At 36.2% G+C, this 19,396-nt stretch overlaps 1 protein-coding gene across 1 annotated transcript in view; it reads right to left on the bottom strand.

Moving 5' to 3' along the window:
• The window catches only part of DNAH12 (dynein axonemal heavy chain 12), a 211,420-nt gene that overhangs the window by 164,032 nt on the left and 27,992 nt on the right, over positions 1-19,396 (bottom strand). The window contains exons 9-14 of the mRNA XM_055344074.1: positions 17,164-17,352; positions 16,338-16,494; positions 15,593-15,684; positions 14,707-14,885; positions 12,254-12,389; positions 772-897 (exon numbers count right to left, since the gene is read on the bottom strand). Coding sequence (XP_055200049.1) covers positions 772-897; positions 12,254-12,389; positions 14,707-14,885; positions 15,593-15,684; positions 16,338-16,494; positions 17,164-17,352 — 879 coding nt within the window. The remainder of the gene's footprint in view (positions 1-771; positions 898-12,253; positions 12,390-14,706; positions 14,886-15,592; positions 15,685-16,337; positions 16,495-17,163; positions 17,353-19,396) is intronic.

The raw sequence follows: 19,396 nt of genomic DNA, 5'->3' as shown, positions 1-19,396 counted from the left end.
CACAAAGTCATAAAAGCCAAAATCTGCATCAGAACTTTGGTTTATGGGCAGCCCAGAAGGCTCAGTGGTTTAGCGCCTTCAGCCCAGGGCCTGATCCTGGAGACCAGGGATTGAGACCTGCATCATGGAGCCTGCTTCTCCCTCTGCCTGTGTCTCTGCCTCTCTCGCTCACTCTGTGTCTCTCATGAATGAATGAATGAATAAATGGATGGATGAATGGATGAATAAATAAATATATAAATAAATAAATCCTTTAAAAAAAAAGAACTTAGCTATATCTAAATTAAGTCCATGCTTTTCATTACTATACCATCTCACTTCCCACTTTAGAAGAGGTTGGTTTATACTAGAACTTTTCCAAAATCTAAAGTATATTCAGTCTGATATAAAATTCTGAATCTGCTACTTCTTTTCTCTTTGATACTGGGCCAGTTATTTAACTTCTCAGAGATTCACTTTTCTTATCTTTGAAATGGGGGAAATAGGAGCACTTGGGATTTTTGCAAGTATTAAAAAAATTACTAAATGCAAAATACTTAAGGCAGTTCTTACTGTTATTATCAATCTATAATAGTTCTGACCTCTTTAATGTCAGTCCCACTTCTTACCAGATCCTATATTAAGCCTAACAGCCTGTCCTAAGCTTGCAGAGCTATAAATGTTGCTAGCTCCAAACTCATATTGACACATAAAGTTAGCTTTTAAAGGTAGATCAAATAAATGTGCTTAAAATATCAGAATACAAAAATATAAACTGAAAAAGATATTTACCTCATCATTTTCATCAAAGATGGGATTAATTTTCCAAGGCCACATAAGGACAGCTGAATTTAAAGCTAAGTCTTCTTGAGAAAATAGGAAAACATCTAAAAAGTAACTCATTCGGCGTTTGGATTCCTACAAAAAAAGCTCCAGATATAATACATCATCTAGAAAACCAAGGCATTATGGAATACAGAAGAGCCAGTAATTTCTAAAACTCTAAATAAGGTTTTGGAAACATGTCATGTTTATGAGGACAGAACCAAAACATTCACTATTTGTAATTTATATGATGGTATATGTAGACATCCAAAAAACTCTTCAGATAAACTATTAAAATGAAGAGAAATAAAAATACACAACATTTTTACTTTCTTAAAGATTTATGTATTTGTTTTAGAGAGAGAAAAAGCACACACATGAGTGGGGAGAGGGGGGTAAAAGGAGAGGGAAGGAAACCTTCTAGCAGACTCCCTGCTGAGCACAGAGCCTGATCATGCAGGGCTTGATCCCAGGACCCTAGATCATGACCTGAGTCAAAATCAAGAGACACCGCATCATTTCCATTAGGGAAATACAAATCAAAACCCACAATGAGATACCACCTCACACCAGTGAGAATGGGGAAAATTAACAAGGCTGGAAAAAACAAATGTTGGAGAGGATGTGGAGAAAGGGAAACCCTCCTGCACTGTGGGTGGGAATGTGAGCTGGCACAGCCACTCTGGAAAACAGTGTGGAGATTCCTCAAAGAGTTAAAAATAGAACTTCCCTATAACCCAGCAATTGCACTGCTGGGGATTTACCCCAAAGATACAGATGCAATGAAACGGCAGGACACCTGCACCCCAATGTTTATAGCAGCAATGTCCACAATAGCCAAACTGTGGAAGGAGCCTCGGTGTCCATCGAAAGATGAATGGATAAAGAAGCTGTGGTCTATATATACAATGGAATATTAGCCATCAGAAACGACGAATACTCACCATTTGTTTCAACATGGATAGAACTGGAGGGTTCTGAGTTCTATTATGCTGAGTGAAGTAAGTCAATTGGAGAAGGACAAACATATGGTCTCATTTATTTGGGGAATATAAAAAATAGTGAAAGAGAATAAAGGGGAAAGGGAGTGGGAAATATCAGTGAGGGTGACAGAACATGAGAGACTCCTAACTCTGGGAAACGAACAAGAGGTAGTGGAAGGGTAGGTGGGGGGGGTGACTGGGTGACGGGCACTGAGGGGGGAACTTGATGGGATGAGCACTGGGTGTTATACTGTATGTTGACAAATCGAACTCCAATAAAAATATATTAAAAGAATAATAAATAAAAATAAAAATATTTTTAAAAATCGAGACAGCAGTTTAACTGACTGAGCCATCCATACACCCCAAAATATAACATTTTTTAAATTAAGGTTTTTAAAGAAAAAAGAAGTTTCTTTTTTTTTTAACTTTTTAAAAAGATTTTATTTATTTATTCATGAGAGACACAGAGAGAGAGAGAGAGAGAGGCAGAGACACAGGCAGAGGGAGAAGCAGGCTCCATGCAGGGAGCCTGACGTGGGACTCGATCCCAGGTTTCCAGGATCATACCCTGGGCTGAAGGCAATGCCAAACCATTGGGCCATCAGGGCTGCCCAGAAAAAAGAAATTTCAAAAATTAATTAAAAATTCAGTGATAGCTATTTATTTATACATAACAATAAATTTTATGTTATAAAATTTTATTATAGCCCAAGGTATAAAATAAATACCCATAAGTCCATAGTGATATAAATAATTGAGTAAATTATAAGAGGAGGAGGAGACAAATCTCTCATGCAGAAGAATTCCAAATAAATTATGTAGCTACTCCACTCTAACAGAGTATAATTTTCCAATTCTGAAGTGTGGGCTGCATAGAGTGACTTCCTTCCAGAGACAACATATGGAAAGGGGGAGGAAAGAATAGAGAAACCTGATAAACACTATTTCAGACTGGTGGTCAAGGTCACATCAATAACGGTAAGTCATGTTGATAATATGTACCCTTGATTTGATGTAATGAAAATGGCATTTACTTTTGTGATCCTCCTTCAGAAAGCCCACTACCTCCCTCAGTCTAATCATGAGAAAAACATCAGATGAATTCCAACACAGGGCTACCCTCTGATATACCTGACCCATACTTCTCAACACTATCAATGTCATTAAAAACAAAACAAAAGAGGGAGAGCCTGGCTGGCTCAGTTGGTAGAGCATGCAACACTGATTGCAAGGTTGGGAATTCAAGCCTCATGTTAGGTGTGAAGCCTACTTAAAATAAAAACAAACAAACAACAACAACAACAAAAACCCACCAAATCTGAGAAATTCTCAGAGCCAACAGGAGCCTAAGAAGATACAACTAGATACAATGTAGTGTCTAAGATAGGTTCCTGAAACAGAAAAAGGACATTAAGTAAAAACTAAGAAAAACTGAATAATCTGTGGATTTTAGTAATAATGTATCAATACTAGTTTATTAACTCTAATAAATATACCATACAAATGTAAGATGCAATGAGTAAATTGAGTGTAGGGGGCAGTGAGGACTATGTAATATGAAACTCTCTGTACTTCTATAAATTTAAAACTGTTCTAAAAATAAAGTCTTAATTATTTTATAAATTAATTATATTTCTGTATTCAAGTAATAAAAAGATTTAAAATTTAAAGATATCATTCAATATAACATTAAAAGATATTAAGTACCTGAAAATATATCTAAAAAAGATGAGTACAACTTTTACAGAGGAAATTATAAAATACTGAGAGATTTAAAGAAGAGACAAATTTTTTAAAAAAAGATATATCATGAATTGGAAGACTCCTGTGTAAGTGTGCCAATTCTCTCTATTTAATGGATTCCTAATAAAAATCCTAACAGATTTTTGTGGAATGTGAAAAACTCATTCTAAAATTTATACCAGAAAGATGCAAATTCTCAAAAAAAATATTTTTTAAGATTTTATTTATTTATTTATTTATTTATTTATTTATTTATTTATGAGAGACCCAGAGAGGGGGAGGGGCAGATACACACACAGGCAGAGGGAGAAGGAGGCTCTATGCAAGGAGCCCAATGCGGGACCCCCATCCCGGGACTCCAGGATCATGCCCTGAGCCAAAGGTGGGCGCTAAACCGCTGAGCCACCGAGGAATCCCCAAAATTATTATTAATGTGATCTTAACCAAAATCCCAAAAGGTATTTTATGAAATGTGATATGCTAATTCTAAAATTGGTATGAAAATTCTAAGGACCAAGAACAAGCAAGAAACTTGGTGAAGAAGAATGGGAGGACATGTTCTACCAAGTATCAAGACTTATTATTGCTAGAATCAGACCTATAAATACAGAGAACAAACTGATGGTTGCCAGAGGGAAGGAAATGAAGGTTTAGGTCAGATAGGTGAAGAGGATTGGGAGATACAGACTTCCAATTATGAAATGAATAAATCATGGGAGTAACAGGTACAGCACAGGGAATACAGTTAATGATCTTGTAAGAGTGTTATATGATGACAGGTGGTAGCTACACTGTGGTGAGCATAGCATAATGTATAGAGATGTTGGATCACTATGTTGTACATCTAAAACTAAAGTAAATTTGGTGTCAATTATACTCAAATACAGTCTCTGATAAATACATAATTGCTCATCTATGTGGATGTGGATGCTCATCTATGTGGAAAAATAAACAGGTTGCTTTTGTCCGGGTGTGTCAGCAAAATGGCCGTTGTCTGTCTTGTGTGAAATATGAATTGGCAAGTAAGGCCAACATTCAGGCCTAGAGCAAGATGAGATGATGAAAAATCTTTGCAGCTGATTTGGCCTGTGGTTCCCAGTGCTGAGCAACAAGGAAAGGAGCCACCAATTGAGCATCAGGATATTATATCTGATTAAGAGAGAAAAGATGAAGGAGTACCTGTAGCTAAAGGGCCTGCCCTGAAATCTAATCAGGAGGAACTGACTCTTCCGAGACTGGGAAAGAGCATGGAGACAGTCCTGATGTCAAAGGGAAGAGACTTGTCAAAAGGAATAGACTTGCAAATCTAGAGCCCCCTAAGATGCTGGAAGCAGGCGAAGGGAAACCCCAGGATTGAACAAAAACAAGCTGAAACCATGTAGACTGTTCTTGTGTTCAAAATTTGTTAAAATTCTCTCAATAAAGTTTTCCAGTTTTGTCCAAAAAATAATAATTAGGTTGAACCTCACATCATTCACAAAAATAAGATTCTAGGAAGACTGAAAACCTAAACCTGAAAGGGAAAACTACACAAGTCTAAAAAAGGATATAAGAAAAAATCAGGGATCCCTGGGTGGCGCAGCGGTTTGGCGCTTGCCTTTGGCCCAGGGCGCGATCCTGGAGACCCGGGATCGAATCCCACGTTGGGCTCCCGGTGCATGGAGCCTGCTTCTCCCTCTGCCTCTGTCTCTGCCTCTCTCTATCTCTCTGTGACTATCATAAATAAATAAAAATTAAAAAAAAAAAAGAAAAAATCATCATGACCCTAGGTAGGAAAGGATTTCTTAAACAAGACACAGAAAGCACTAGCTATAAAAGGAAACATTGGGGGCACCTGAGTGGTTCAGTCAGTTAAGCGTCAGACTCTTGATTTCAGCTCAGGTCATGATCTCAGGGTTGTGAGATTGAGCCCTGCCTTAAGCATCATGGAGCCTGTTTAAGATTCTCTCTCCCTCTACTTCTGCTTCTCTCCTTCACCTCTCTCTCTCTCTCTCTCTCTCTCTCTCCCCCTCCCTCCCTCCCTCCCTCCTTCCCTCTTTAAAAAAAAAAGAGGGGGGAACATTGCCCATTTGACTGCATTACAACAAGAACTTCTCTTCATCAAAAAATACTATTAAAAAGTTAGAATAAATTAGAGTAAAAGAAAAAGGATACTTACCAATAATATCTTCAAAACTACAAATGAAACAGCACACTTAAAAATTTTGTTATGTATATTTTATCACAATTGAAAAAAAAACTATCATAGACCAATAAGAAAAAGAGGGTAACTGGGTGGTTCAGTTAGTTAAGTGTCTGCCTTTGGCTCAGGACATGATCCCAGGGTTCTGGGATCCAGCCCTGCATCAGGCTCTCTGCTCAGTAAGGAGTCTGCTCCTCTCTCTCTACTTCTCCCCCTGCTCATGCTCTCTCAATCTCTCTCTCTCTCTCAAATAAATAAATAAAATCTTTTAAAAAAATAAAAAAAGACACAAAACCCCAAAGAAAAATAGGCAAAACCATGTAAAAGCATTTCACCAAAGAGGAATTCCGAATGGTCAATTAACATATGAAAAGTATTCAAACTCATTCCATGAGGCCAGCATTACCTTGATCCCAAAATCAGAAAAAGACTCTACCAACAAGGAGAATTACAAACCAATATCCCTGATGAACATGGATGCCAAAATTTTTACCAAGGTACTAGCTAATAGGATCCAACAGTATATTAAAAGGATTATTCACCAAGACTAAGTGGGATTTATTCCTGGACTGCAAGTCTTTCAACATCTGCAAATCAGGTGATATATCACATTAATAAAGGAAAGGATAAGAACTGGGAAGCCTGGGTGGTTCAGTGGTTGAGTATCTGTCTTTGGCTCAGGGCCTGATCCCGGAGTCCCGGGATCGAGTCCCACATCGGGCTCCCTGCATGGAGCCTGCTTCTCCCTCTGCCTATGTCTCTGTCTCTCTCCAGAATAAATAAATAAAATATGTTTCAAAAAGAAGAAGAAAGAAAGGACAAGAACTATATGATCCTCTCAGCTGATACAGAAAAAGGATTTGACAGTCTTCACAATTTAAGGATAGAGGGAACACACCTTAATATCATAAAAGCCATATACAAAAAGCCCACAGTGAATATCATTCTCAATGGGGAAAAATTGAGAGCTTTTCCCCAAAGGTTAGGAACATAGCAGGAATGTCCACTCTCTCCCCTGTTGTTCAATAGTACTAGAAGTCCTAGGCTCAGCAATCAGACAACAAAAGGAAATAAAAGGCATCCAAACTGGCAAAGAAAAAGTCAAACTCTTACTCTTTGCAGATAACATGATACTCTATGTAGAAAACCCAAGACTCCACCCCAAAATTGCTAGGACTCATACAGCAATTCAGCAAAGTGGCAGGATATAAAATCAAGGCACAGATATCAGTTGCATTTCTATACACTGAGACAGAAGAAAGAGAACTTCAGGAGTCAATCCCATTTACACACAATTGCACCAAAAACCTTAAGAAACCTAGGAATAAACCTAACCAATGAAGTAAAGGATTTGTACTCAGAAAACTGTAGCACACTCATGAAAGAAATTGAGGAAGACACAAAGAAATGGAAAAGGTTCCATGTTCATGTATTGGAAGAACTAATATTGTTAAAATATCTATGCTACCTAGAGCAATCTATACATTCAGTGTAATCCTTATCAAAATATCATTGACTTTTTTCACAGAGCTGGAACAAACAATCCTAAAATTTGTATGGAACCAGAAAAGACCCTGAATAGCCAAAGGAATATTGAAGGAGAAAAACAATACTGGTGGCATCACATTTCCAGACTTCAAGCTGTATTACAAAGCTATAATCATCAAGACAGTGAGGTACTGGCACAAAAACAGACAAACAGATCAATGGAACAGAATAGAGAATACAGAAATGGACTCTCAACATTATGGCCAACTAATCTTTAATAAAGCAGGAAAGACCATCCAATGGAAAAAAGACCATCTCTTCCACAAATGGTGTTGGGAATATTGGACAGCCACATGCAGAAGAATGACACTGAACCATTTCCTCATACCATATACAAAAATAGACTCAAAATGGATAAAAGACCTATATGTGAGAGAGGAATCCATCAAAATCCTAGAGGATAACAGAGGCAGCAACCTCTGTGACCTTGGCCACAGCAACTTCTTGCTAGATGTGTCTCCAAAGGCAAGGGAAACAAAGGCAAAAAATGAAATCCTGGGAGTTCATCAAGATAAAAAGCTTTTGCACAGCAAAGGAAACAGGAGACAAAACCAAAAGAAAACCAACAGAATGGGAGAAGATATTTGGAAAAGTCTTATCAGATAAAGGGCTAGTATCCAAAATCTATAAAGAACTAATCAAAATCACCACCCAAAGAACAAATTATCCAATCAAGAAATGGGCAGAGGACATGAACAGATATTTCTCCAAAGAAGACATAAAAATGGGGCAGCCCCGGTGGCGCAGCGGTTCAGCGCCGCCTGCAGCCCGGGGTGTGATCCTGGAGACCTGGGATCGAGTCCCACGTCGGGCTCCTGCATGAAGCCTGCTTCTTCCTCTGCCTGTGTCTCTGCCTCTCTCTTCGCTCTCTCTGATGAATAAATAAATAAATCTTTTAAAAAAAAGAAGATATAAAAATGGCCAATAGACACATGAACAAATATTCCACATCACTCAGCATCAGGGAAATGTAAATCAAAACCACAATGAGATACCACCTCATACCAGTCAAATGGCTAAAATGAACAAGTCAGGAAATGACAGATGTTGGCGAGGACTCAGAGAAAGGAGAACCTTCCTATACTGTTGGTGAGAATGCAAATTGGTGTAGCCACTCTGGAAAATGGTCCTCAAAAAGTTTAAAATAAAGCTACCATACAACCCAGCAATTGCACTACTAGGTTTTTTACCCCAAAGATACAGATGTAGTGATCTAAAGGGGCACCTGCACCACAATGTTCACAGCAGCAATGTCCACAATGGCAAGATGGCAAGAGCCCAGATGTCCATTGACAGATGAATGGATCTTTACACACACATACATATATATAATATTTATTATATATCCAAAATAACATATATATCTATATCAATGTGATATGTATATATATATAAGTATTTCAATAGTACTAGAAGTACTATTATATATATATAAAGTACATATATATATATATATTGATGAAATACTACTCAACCATAAAAAAATGAAACCTTGCCATTTGCAATAACATAGATGGAACTAGGTGCTATTATAAGTGAAATAAGCCAGTCAGAGAAAGACAATTATCATATGGTCTCACTCATATGTGGAATTTAAGAAACAAAACAGAGGATCATAGGGGCAGAAAGGGGAAAAATAAAAAAACAAGATGAAGTCATAGAGACAAACCGTAAAAGACTCTTAATCATAGGAAGGAAACTAAGCGTTGCTGGAAGGGAGGTGGGTGGGAGGATGGGGTAACTGGGTGATGGACATTGAGGAGGGCACGTGATGTAATGAGCACTGGATATTATATAAAACTGATGAATCACTTGCATTTCTGAAGACTTCATTTCCCCACTTCTTAACATGGGAATATCTGAGGTATCTGTTATTTTGAAATACCCCAATAGTCATATACTATTTTTTCATAATATAATCATAATACTTGTAGTTTAATGGAGAAATATGACATACAGTGTTCAAATGCAAAACGGAACATAGGAGATTCCAAATGAAACAAGAAATCTTTCAGCTCAGAAGAAGTCTGTGTTGAGGTCAATCACAGCCTGGATCTTATGATTAATCCTTCTGTGTGGGGGACAGCATTTGTGAAGACATTGGACATATTGTTAATGACAAACTTTGAGGCGTGGCTGCCAATATACTTCTCTAAATATTATTTATAGAAATAAAAAGCAGGGGATCCCTCGGTGGCTCAGCGGTTTCACACATGCCTTTGGCCCAGGATGCGATCCTGGAATCCCGGGATCGGGTCCCGCGTCGGGCTCCCGGCATGGAGCCTGCTTCTCTCTCTGCCTCTCTCTCTATGTCTATCATAAATAAATAAAAAGAAATCTTTAAAATAAATAAATAAATAAAAAGCAATGAAGAAAAAAAGGATGAATCACTGAACTCCACCTCTAAAACGAATAATTATGTTAATTTAATTTAAATTTTTAAAAAATTGGAGACATCTTAAAAGTAAATTAAAAAATAAATTAATGAAAAAAAATGAAAACTGGAGGCATCTTAAATATCCAACAGTGAATGGTTAAATAATTCACTTATTCTTGACACATCTAAACCTATAAATTTAAATATTCAAAAATACATTTTTATGTTTCATATTTGTTTCAATCTTAAGTTAAACATGTTTACAATAAAATCCTTTTTTCATTTTGATGTAATCTTAAGTCAAAAATATGATACTCAATTTTCTTTTTTTTTTAAGATTTTATTTATTTATTCATGAGAGACACAGAGAGAGAGAGAAAGGCAGAGACACAGGCAGAGGGAGAAGCAGGCTCCATGTAGGGAGCCTGATGCGCAACTCAATCCCGGGACTCCAGGATCACGCTCTGAGCCAAAGGCAGGCGCTAAACCACTGAGCCACCCAGGAATCCCTCAATTCTCTATTAAGTAGGAACATGTTTCATGTTTTTGGTCAGCTTAATGTTTTTCTGTACCTCCTACTTCTCTACTGTCATTATGTTACTTTTGTAATAAAAAATTATTTTTTAAAAAGCATATGAAAAGTATTCAAATTCATTTTTCTTCAGGAAAATGCAAATTAAAAATACAATGATTTCCACCTAACAGAACAACAATTATTCTTTTTTCTTTAAAGTTTTAATTTAAATTCCATTTAGCTAGCAGACAGTGTAATATTAGTTTAGGTGAACAATATAGTGATTCAACACTTCCATACATCACCCAGTGCTCATCACAACAAGTGTACTCCTTAATCTCCATCACCTATTTCCCTCACCACCCCCAACCCACCTCCCTCCTTAGTAACCATCAGTTTGTTCTCTATAGTTAAGAGAACAGCCTGGCAAATTTAAAATATCTCACAAGAGCAAGCATAAGTAAGGGTGTAAAATAGTAGGACTCATACACTGCTGGTAGGAGTATAAAATTGAAACTATTTTTTTTAAGATTTTATTTATTTATTCATAGAGACACAGAGAGAGAGGCAGAGACACAGGCAGAGGGAGAAGCAGGCTCCATGCAGAGAGCCGGACCTGGGACTCGATCCAAGGTCTCCAGGATCACGCCCTGGGCTGCAGGCGGCGCTAAACCACTGCGCCACCGGGGCTGCCCGGAACTACTTTTTTTTTTTTTTTAAGATTTTATTTATTTATTCATGAGAGACACACAGAGAGAGAGGCAGAGACATAGGCAGAGGGAGAAGCAGGCTCCATGCAGGAAGCCCAATGTGGGTCTCAATCCCCGGGCTCCAAGATCAGGCCCTGAGCCAAAGCAGATGCTCAACGCTGAGCCACCCAGGCGACCTGAAACTACTTTAGAAAAGAGTTTTGCCTTAGCTAGTAAAGGTGAAAATAAATATGTTATAATATCTAGGAGAAATGCATGAATATATAAACCAGGATACATGTACAGAAATGTTCCCAGCAGTATTGCTATTAATAGCAAAAGTAGAAACAAACCAAATATCCAGAACAATAAAACTAAAATAACAAGTTATTGTATGGTTATATAATAGTAAGTATAAGACAGCAATGAAAATGAAGCTAAGAAACAATGGCATGGCATTACTAACATAATGTTGGCAAGATGCAAAAGAATAGAAACAGTATGACTCTATATAAAGATCTAAATGAGACAAAAATTAATTATATTGATTAGGAATGCATATTTTGGCAGTAAAACTATAAAGAAGTTGCAAGGAAGCAATTATCACAAAAGTCAGGATAGTGTACACATCCAGGAAAAAGAGGCAACTATGATGAGCTTCTAATGTGTTGGCAAGGTTCCATTTCTTCCCTGGGTGATAATTATGGGGTGTTTACTTTATAACATTTTAAACTGCACAATTTATGTTTTATTCAATTTGGGGTATGTGTGTTATATTTCACATTTTCAAACAATGAATTAGAGTACAATATAGGTGAATGGGTATACAATCTTGTGCTTGGGAAGGCATAAGTATACTATTAAATGTAAATTATAAAAGAAAAAAAATTTAAGCTCATGTTGTTTGAGGATGCACACATAGTTGGTGGCACAAAAGAATAAAAATGTGTGATTACTGTGGAAACCAAGGGAAACCTCTAGGGCAGAGAGGGAGAGAAGCAGTTATGATCAGAGAGTCACTCACAGAGGGCTTCAGAGGTCCAGGCAATATCCTATTTCTTAACTTAGTCATGGCATTATAGGTGGGTACTTTTTTTTTTTAAAAGATTTTTATTTATTCTTGAGACACACACACACACACACACACACACACACACACACACACACAGGCAGAGACACAGGAAGAGGAAGAAGCAGGCTCCATGCAGGGAGCCTGATATGGGACTCTATCTGGGGTCTCCAGGATCACACCCTGGGCAGATGACAGCGCTAAACCACTGAGCCATACAGGCTGCCCAGGTGGGTACTTTATAACTCAGTTTAACTATGTTTTACATATTTTCAATATGTTTATCATATTTCACAATAAAGAGAAACTAATTTAAAACATACAAATTAAAAGATTCTTACCTTGATCCGTAAAGCCAACTCTTGAACCCCTATAGTCCGGGATTTCTCTACATAAGCTATCAGATCCATCATCTCTTCTGTTGTTCCAGGGACTTTTAATGCATGCTCCTTAATTGCTTCAAAATCACTGCAAATACTGACATAATACTCTGCTTTACTATGGCTATGGTAATTAATGCTATATCATACTCAATACGTGTGTGTTATATTATGATTATTGTAAAATATGAACTGTGATATCCTTAAAATATTAAGACACTAAGATGTCTTAAAACATTTAAGGACAATTTATCTGTTATAACTCAGCATACATCTTATATCTACAAAATCTACAAAATTGAGGTAACATTTTCATGTGGAAATTAAGACGTACTAAAAATTTTTTTTCTACAGATCTCTTTAACTCTCTTGAACTACCAAGTTAAGGAGTGTGATATAGAGCATACTTAGAATGGCAAGCAGGCCAATATGCATACAAAGAAGGGGACATAAAATGAGGCTGGAGAGGTAAGCAAAACTGAGATCACATAGAGCTTGATTGTTTATTCTTGATTATCAAAAATTTAGGAGGAATTCATTAAAGTGGATAATGACAAAAAGACAGGTGATCCTGTGGAGACACTTATTCTTGCTAGAGCAGAATCTAAGTCCCTTGGGAAAGACATTACAGCAAAAGACAAGGAGGCAAACAAAATGATTGAGAGCAAGGTGGCCCAAGCAGATGTTAAACCAAATTGTGAGCAATCAAATTGCTCTTTAATGATTATTATTCATTTATTTAATAACTTTTACTTTACTTAGTGGCACACATTTCCTCCTTTTGGTGTTATCTAGGTCAAGTGTGGAATTTAAATAGAAAACAAAGAATGAACTAGATAACTTTTCAGCTGCTCTTATGTCATGGGTTTATAGTAAGAGTTATTTTGTTGGAAGTAATAGAATTTTCCAGAAATGTCATGTATACTGCAAAAAATAAATACCAAAAAACTGTCATGTTAAACATAAATCATTTTTTGATTATGGCATCGTCATTGCTCTTATTCAATGAGATTGTTAGAAATGAATGCCATGCCATCTTTGATATCTTTTTGTGTAGTAGTATATTTTTGTACAAAGTATGCCTGATAATACCTGACTTTTTGACAGTCATGTATTTTCTGTTCATTTAAAAATATTTATTGATATGATAGCTCCCTTAATTGGGCACCTATTCTATGCCAAGTATGGTGCCAGATACTTTACAAATGTTATCTGTAATCTAACACTAGTCCTACAAGGAAGGTATTATTTTTCACACCTGGCACAGCAGGTGAGGCTCAAAGAAATTAAGTGATTTGCCTAGAGTCATAGAACTAGTTCATAGAAGAGTCAGTATTCAAATCCAAGTCTTTCTGATTCCAAAGCACATGATTTTCTCAGATTGCTTCTGGGAAAATAAACACACTAGCTAACATTGATTGAGTACTATATTTCCAGCACTGTGCTGGTGCTTTATATATATTAGTTTTAATCTTTACAAAAGTTACAAGCTAAGATTCCTTGGGGCCCAGACAGATAACAAATAAGTTAAATGAGTTGGATGATGAATTGCATGAGCAGTGGGTGAACAAATGAAAGGACATATTCCCTGTGTAAAACGAAAACTGCTTCTCAGCTCCGTTTACTACTGAAGGCCCAACGTGGTACAGTCTTCCCACTTTTTCAAGAAAAGTAGGAGATCTGGAGAGAGAGAGAGAGAGAGAGAGAGAGAGAATGTGTGTGTGTGTTATGTGTAAAATCTCCTAATTTTGAAATGTTGATAGTCAATTCAAAATGTACTTAAAAAAATGTACTTAAAATAAAATACAGCATGAGACAAATAAAAATATCTGCATGACATATTCAGACAACAGGACACTGGTTTGTGAATCTAATTTTACAGCCACTCTGCAAAGTAGGTACTGCTGTCTCTATTTTACAGATAACGAAAATAAGCTAGGTAACACAAGTAAATACTGGGGTCAGGAACAATACCAGATGTTTCCAATATCATTGAAAGTCTAGTCTCTCCATTTTCATGCAACCTGTATCCAAACACTGTTTTATTTCAATTTCTTTTTTAAAAAAAAATCCCGGGTTGCCTCAAAACAACTCTCAAACTGTATCAAACAAACACATAAAAACCAGACCATTGGGACTACAAAGGATATTCCTTAAGAGGCAACTATGAAGAGAAAGTTGTAAACACTTATATTTTAATCTTTTTTTTAAAAAAATTTAAAGCTTATGTATTTTATTTAAGTAATTAATCTCTACATCCAACGTGGAGCTCAAATTCATGACCCCGACATGAAGAGTCAAGGCTCTTCCAAATGAGCCAGCCACGCATCCCTCTTACTTCAACCAAGAATTATTATTAGCAAAATATTTCTTTTTACTCTATAATTCTGAGTTTAGCAATTACTTCTACTTACCATTCATTTTCTTTTCTATGTTTTGAAGCTATGTTGTTTAATAATATATTTGCAAAGTTTTTTGCTTTGTTTGTTAGGCCTGTCTTCAAATCTTCACAATCCAAACGCACCATAGGGTAATGAACCCACTGAGGCAAAAGCATTATTTCCGAGGCAAGATTGAAAAATCTTCCTATAAGCTTAAAATTTTTTAAAAAAGCATTTACAATTCAGATCCAAGTATATCGCATGCATAGCTAAAAACCTTCAAAACAAAGTACAAACTCTTGAGCAAAGATACTCTAAAATTATCCCACATGTCTACCTTCATATTCTAAATCTGCTATGTACTGCTTCCCTGTTACCTAGTCTTCAGCTGTTTGGGTTTATTTGATAGTCTCTGAACACCCCTAAGCCCTTTTGGTCTTTGTTCATGTTACAGTCCCTGTCTTCTCCACTATAGACTTCTACTTCAAAGCCTTGCTCACTTCTCACTTCTTCAAGAACTCTTCACCAATCTTCCAAAGCAGAAGCAATCATTCCCACTTCTGTGCTTCCACAATACTTTGTTTACACCTCCATTCTAGTACTTATCTCCATATGTCATTATTGTTACTCATTTGTCTGGCTTCCAGGCCAAACATCAGCTCCTGAGGGCAATGTGTATGTATTATTCATCTTTCCACCACCAAAATCTTGTTAGGTGTCTGAATGTAATTGTTGAAGCAATGAATGAATACATGAATGACTAAAGAAATTATTTGGTGAATCTATAAGTTTACTATAATGATATTCTGGATAAGAAATTCTATTAACTTTAATTGAAGCATTTACCTTCCAGGAAAAAAAAGCCCTAATTAAAAAAAGAAAGTCAAAGGCATTAATGTAGAACAGAATTACCACTTACATCTGTGTATTCATCAAAAGTATGATCTTCTGCCTGAAAAGTCTCTATCAGCTCAACTGCGGTCCCATCAAGAAGCCAATTGTATTTTTCAACTGAAAATTAATAATCTAATGTAAATCTCAGTAATAAGACCCATTCAAAAAGATCACTTTTTGATATGGTCATGGAAAGGAGTAGACTATTCAATTAAATATTATTAATAGAGAACTAACATACACTACTAGGAAAAGAATAAAATAGACCTAAGCAAGCAAACCAGGTTGAACATTGGCATTTTAAAATAAAGACAAGAGTGTATATATAATGACCTTACAATAATTTGGAGGTGCAGACAAACCAGTTAATAGAAAGTTTTGATTAAGAGAATGTCAAATAACTATCTCCTGACCCCATACACACTTAGAGACTGTAAAACTGAGCTGCAGTCTCTTCAAAACTATTCTTTAAAACTATATTAATTTAAAACTTGTTTTAGCTTTCTCCTTATTCCAACATTTCTTCTCTCTACCTTTTGGCTTTATTACTCTGCTCCTGTTAACATTTACACTTTGGACTAGACAACAGAATTCAAGCTTCCTGGGTTCATGCTTTGATTCTGCCAAAAGCCATGCCAATGCTCACTTCTGGCTCTTTCTGCTTTTTCATGACAGCCCCAGACAATCAAATATTTGACCAATTTCCAGTAAAAATAAAAATGGTATTCTTTTATGATAAAAGGGTGTATTATTATATTTGTGATATATACCGTATGTCTCATAATGTTTTCTTGCACCTTCTAAGTTATAATGTACTGCCAACTTCAGTGTCGTAAGAGCCCATTGTAACACACGTTCAGGAAGTTGTGTGTCAAGATTTACGGATGGTGAAGCTCCTGATAGCCAAGAGGGAACTGTTTGGACATTCTAACAAAAATTAAAATGATAATTTATGAAATAAATATCTGTGCAATTGGTCTATACATAGATCTTATAATTTTAAACATTCATTTCAGATTTCAGTGCCCCCCCAAAAGAAGACAACTTGATTCAAAATAATGATTTAAAATTGTATAGTTTGGGGTGCGTGGCTGGCTCAGTTGGTGTGACTCTTGATCTCAGGTGTTGGGAGTTCCAGCCCCACATTGGATTACTTAAAAATAAATCTCAAAAAATAAAATAAAATAAAATTGTATAGTTTGTAGTCTAGTATAAAAACTTGAGTTAGTTTTCTATCATTCAATAAGTATTTATTGAATAACTATAATGTCTAAGTGATTATACTAGAAAGTAGAAAAAACAAACATGATGTGGATCTCATCCTTAAGAAGCTCACAACTAAGTAGGGAAGATGAAATGAGCCCATAAATACCAATTCCTAACTGTAATAAAAGTTCTAAAAAGGAAAACATAATTTCTATCCAGGGACTTTATCAAAGAGAAAGCACTTTCTAACTTAACTTGGAGGATGGAAATAAAACAGAGTTATAACATTTTATGTTATGGACATTTTATGTCCACTTTATAGTTTCAACTGTTTAAAATGTTGAAAGAGATCCATATAAAGAAGCCCAGTGGATAAGGCTGGTGGAATACCTGCAGAGCTTCAGTTATTCGCTCTACCAAACCCAAAACAACATCTTCCAAATCTTGAAAGGTAGGATAAAATTCCATTTTATCATCATCAAATGTCAGTTCCATCTTAAATATTGGCAGGCCTTGCTGATCTTCTCGGTCAAAGAGTTTTACAAATCCTTCTACAGTTCTCTTTAAGAAGTCCTTTAGCTGCATGATGTAATAAATTGTTACTTTAGAATTTACAAATTCAACCTTTAACCTTTTAACCTTTAGTTCAAAATCAGTGAGCTATTACCTATAACTAAGCCATTCTATCATTCCATTTAGCCCTCAAAATTATCTTCAGCACAATATGTTCCTACTAAATGTAGTCTAAAACAATAAATGGAACAATATATGCAAACTTTAATTTTTTATAGAATATCAATAATCTTTTTTAAGACTATTTATTTGTTTATTCATGAGAGAGACAGAGAAAGAAGCAGAGACATAGGTAGAGGGAGAAGCAGGCTCCTATTGGGAGTTGATCCCAGGACCCAGGTATCATGACCAGAGCCAAAGCCAGATTCTCAACCACTGAGCCATTCAGACCTCCCAAATATCAACAGGGTTAATATGGCAACTCAGAATCTTCCACATTCTTTAGTAATTCTTTCCCTGTTACAGAAAACATTTCAGAAAATTAAACAACATGGTAAATACTAATGGGAGGAAAGGCCAGCCACTTGAGGGTGAGGGTGATATGGGGTGACAGGCATATAAGATGAAGGATGGTGGTATGCTAGTGCTATCTCCTAGTGTCAACTGTTAAATATTGAAGACTTCTATGAGCCAGTTATTAATCCCTTGGATGCCTGAAAATTGCCACAGTGAGAATATTTACACCAGAAAATTGGCAAACAGTACAAATTAGGGCTTTTCTCCCTCATCCCCAAAGCTGGATTTCCAGCATATCACTAGGTGAGTGTGAAGCCACTGGACTTAGAAATGTGCACACTAAGTTGCCAAAGTATGAATAATGCATTATTTTTTAAAAGATTTTATTTATTTATTTATTTATTTATTTATTTATTTATTTATTTAAGAGAGAGTGGGGAGGCGCAAAGGGAGAGAGAATCTCAAGCAGACTCTACACTGAGCACACAGCCCAACTGTGGGCTCTATCTCATAACCCTGAGATCATGACTTGAGCTGAAACCAAGTGTAGGATGCTCAACTAACTGAGCCACCCAGGTGCCCCTGAATAATGCATTCCTATGTAGAAGCAACTATTGGAAATTTAGCCAAACAAATAAATATATTTAAAACCATCTTCAAAATATTCCTCATCTCTACTTCTTGTCAAATAATCATAGTCCTTTTAAGAGGATAAAGGTAAAAAGAAAATAATGTATACATTAATTATAGGATTACATACTAGATATTAAATGTGTCCTTTTAAGGATACATTGAAAAATTCATAGAATCTTTGGAGATATTTTCCAGAAGGGAAAGGTTTTATTCAAAACTATTTTTATAGAATTGTATTTCTACAATAGTAAAAATTTGAGGAGCCTATAAATATATAATTAATATAAACTAATATTCTTTAAAGATGATCAATTCCATTTCAAACCAAAATTTTATTGAGAAAAAAATGAGAATCAACTGACTTGGAATTTCATATGTTCAAATATGTTTACTAGGGGGATGCCTGGATGGCTCAGCAGTTGAGCATCTGCCTTCGGCTTAGGGCATGATCCTGGAGTCGCAGGATCAAGTCCCACATTGGGCTCCTTGTATGGAGCCTGCTTCTCCCTCTGCCTATGTCTCTCCCTCTCTCTGTCTCTCATGAATAAAATAAATAAAAATCTTTAAAAAATGTTTACTAAAATAGTCCTTTGTGAATATTCTCCAATAAACCTATAGATAATTGATAGCCCTTATGCATGAGCCCAGTAATCACTTATAATATTGACACATACTTCTAGACTTTCTTTTTATTTTATATTGCTTCAGAAATGAAGTATTTTATGCTAAACTAATTTAAACACAATTATGCTAAAGATATTTTAAACTTATTTCAAAATAATTACCTACCACTATATCTAAATAGAATTTTATTTAAAATAATAAACTAAAACACCAGTTTTAAACTCAGCACTCCAGGGATCCCTGGGTGGCGCAGCGGTTTGGCGCCTGCCTTTGGCCCAGGGCGCGATCCTGGAAACCCGGGATCGAATCCCACATCGGGCTTCCGGTGCATGGAGCC

This window comes from Nyctereutes procyonoides, unplaced genomic scaffold (assembly GCF_905146905.1).
Source record: "Nyctereutes procyonoides isolate TBG_1078 unplaced genomic scaffold, NYPRO_anot_genome, whole genome shotgun sequence".
Classification (NCBI taxonomy): Eukaryota; Metazoa; Chordata; class Mammalia; order Carnivora; family Canidae; genus Nyctereutes; species Nyctereutes procyonoides.
This window is presented reverse-complemented; position numbering and strand designations above follow the sequence as displayed.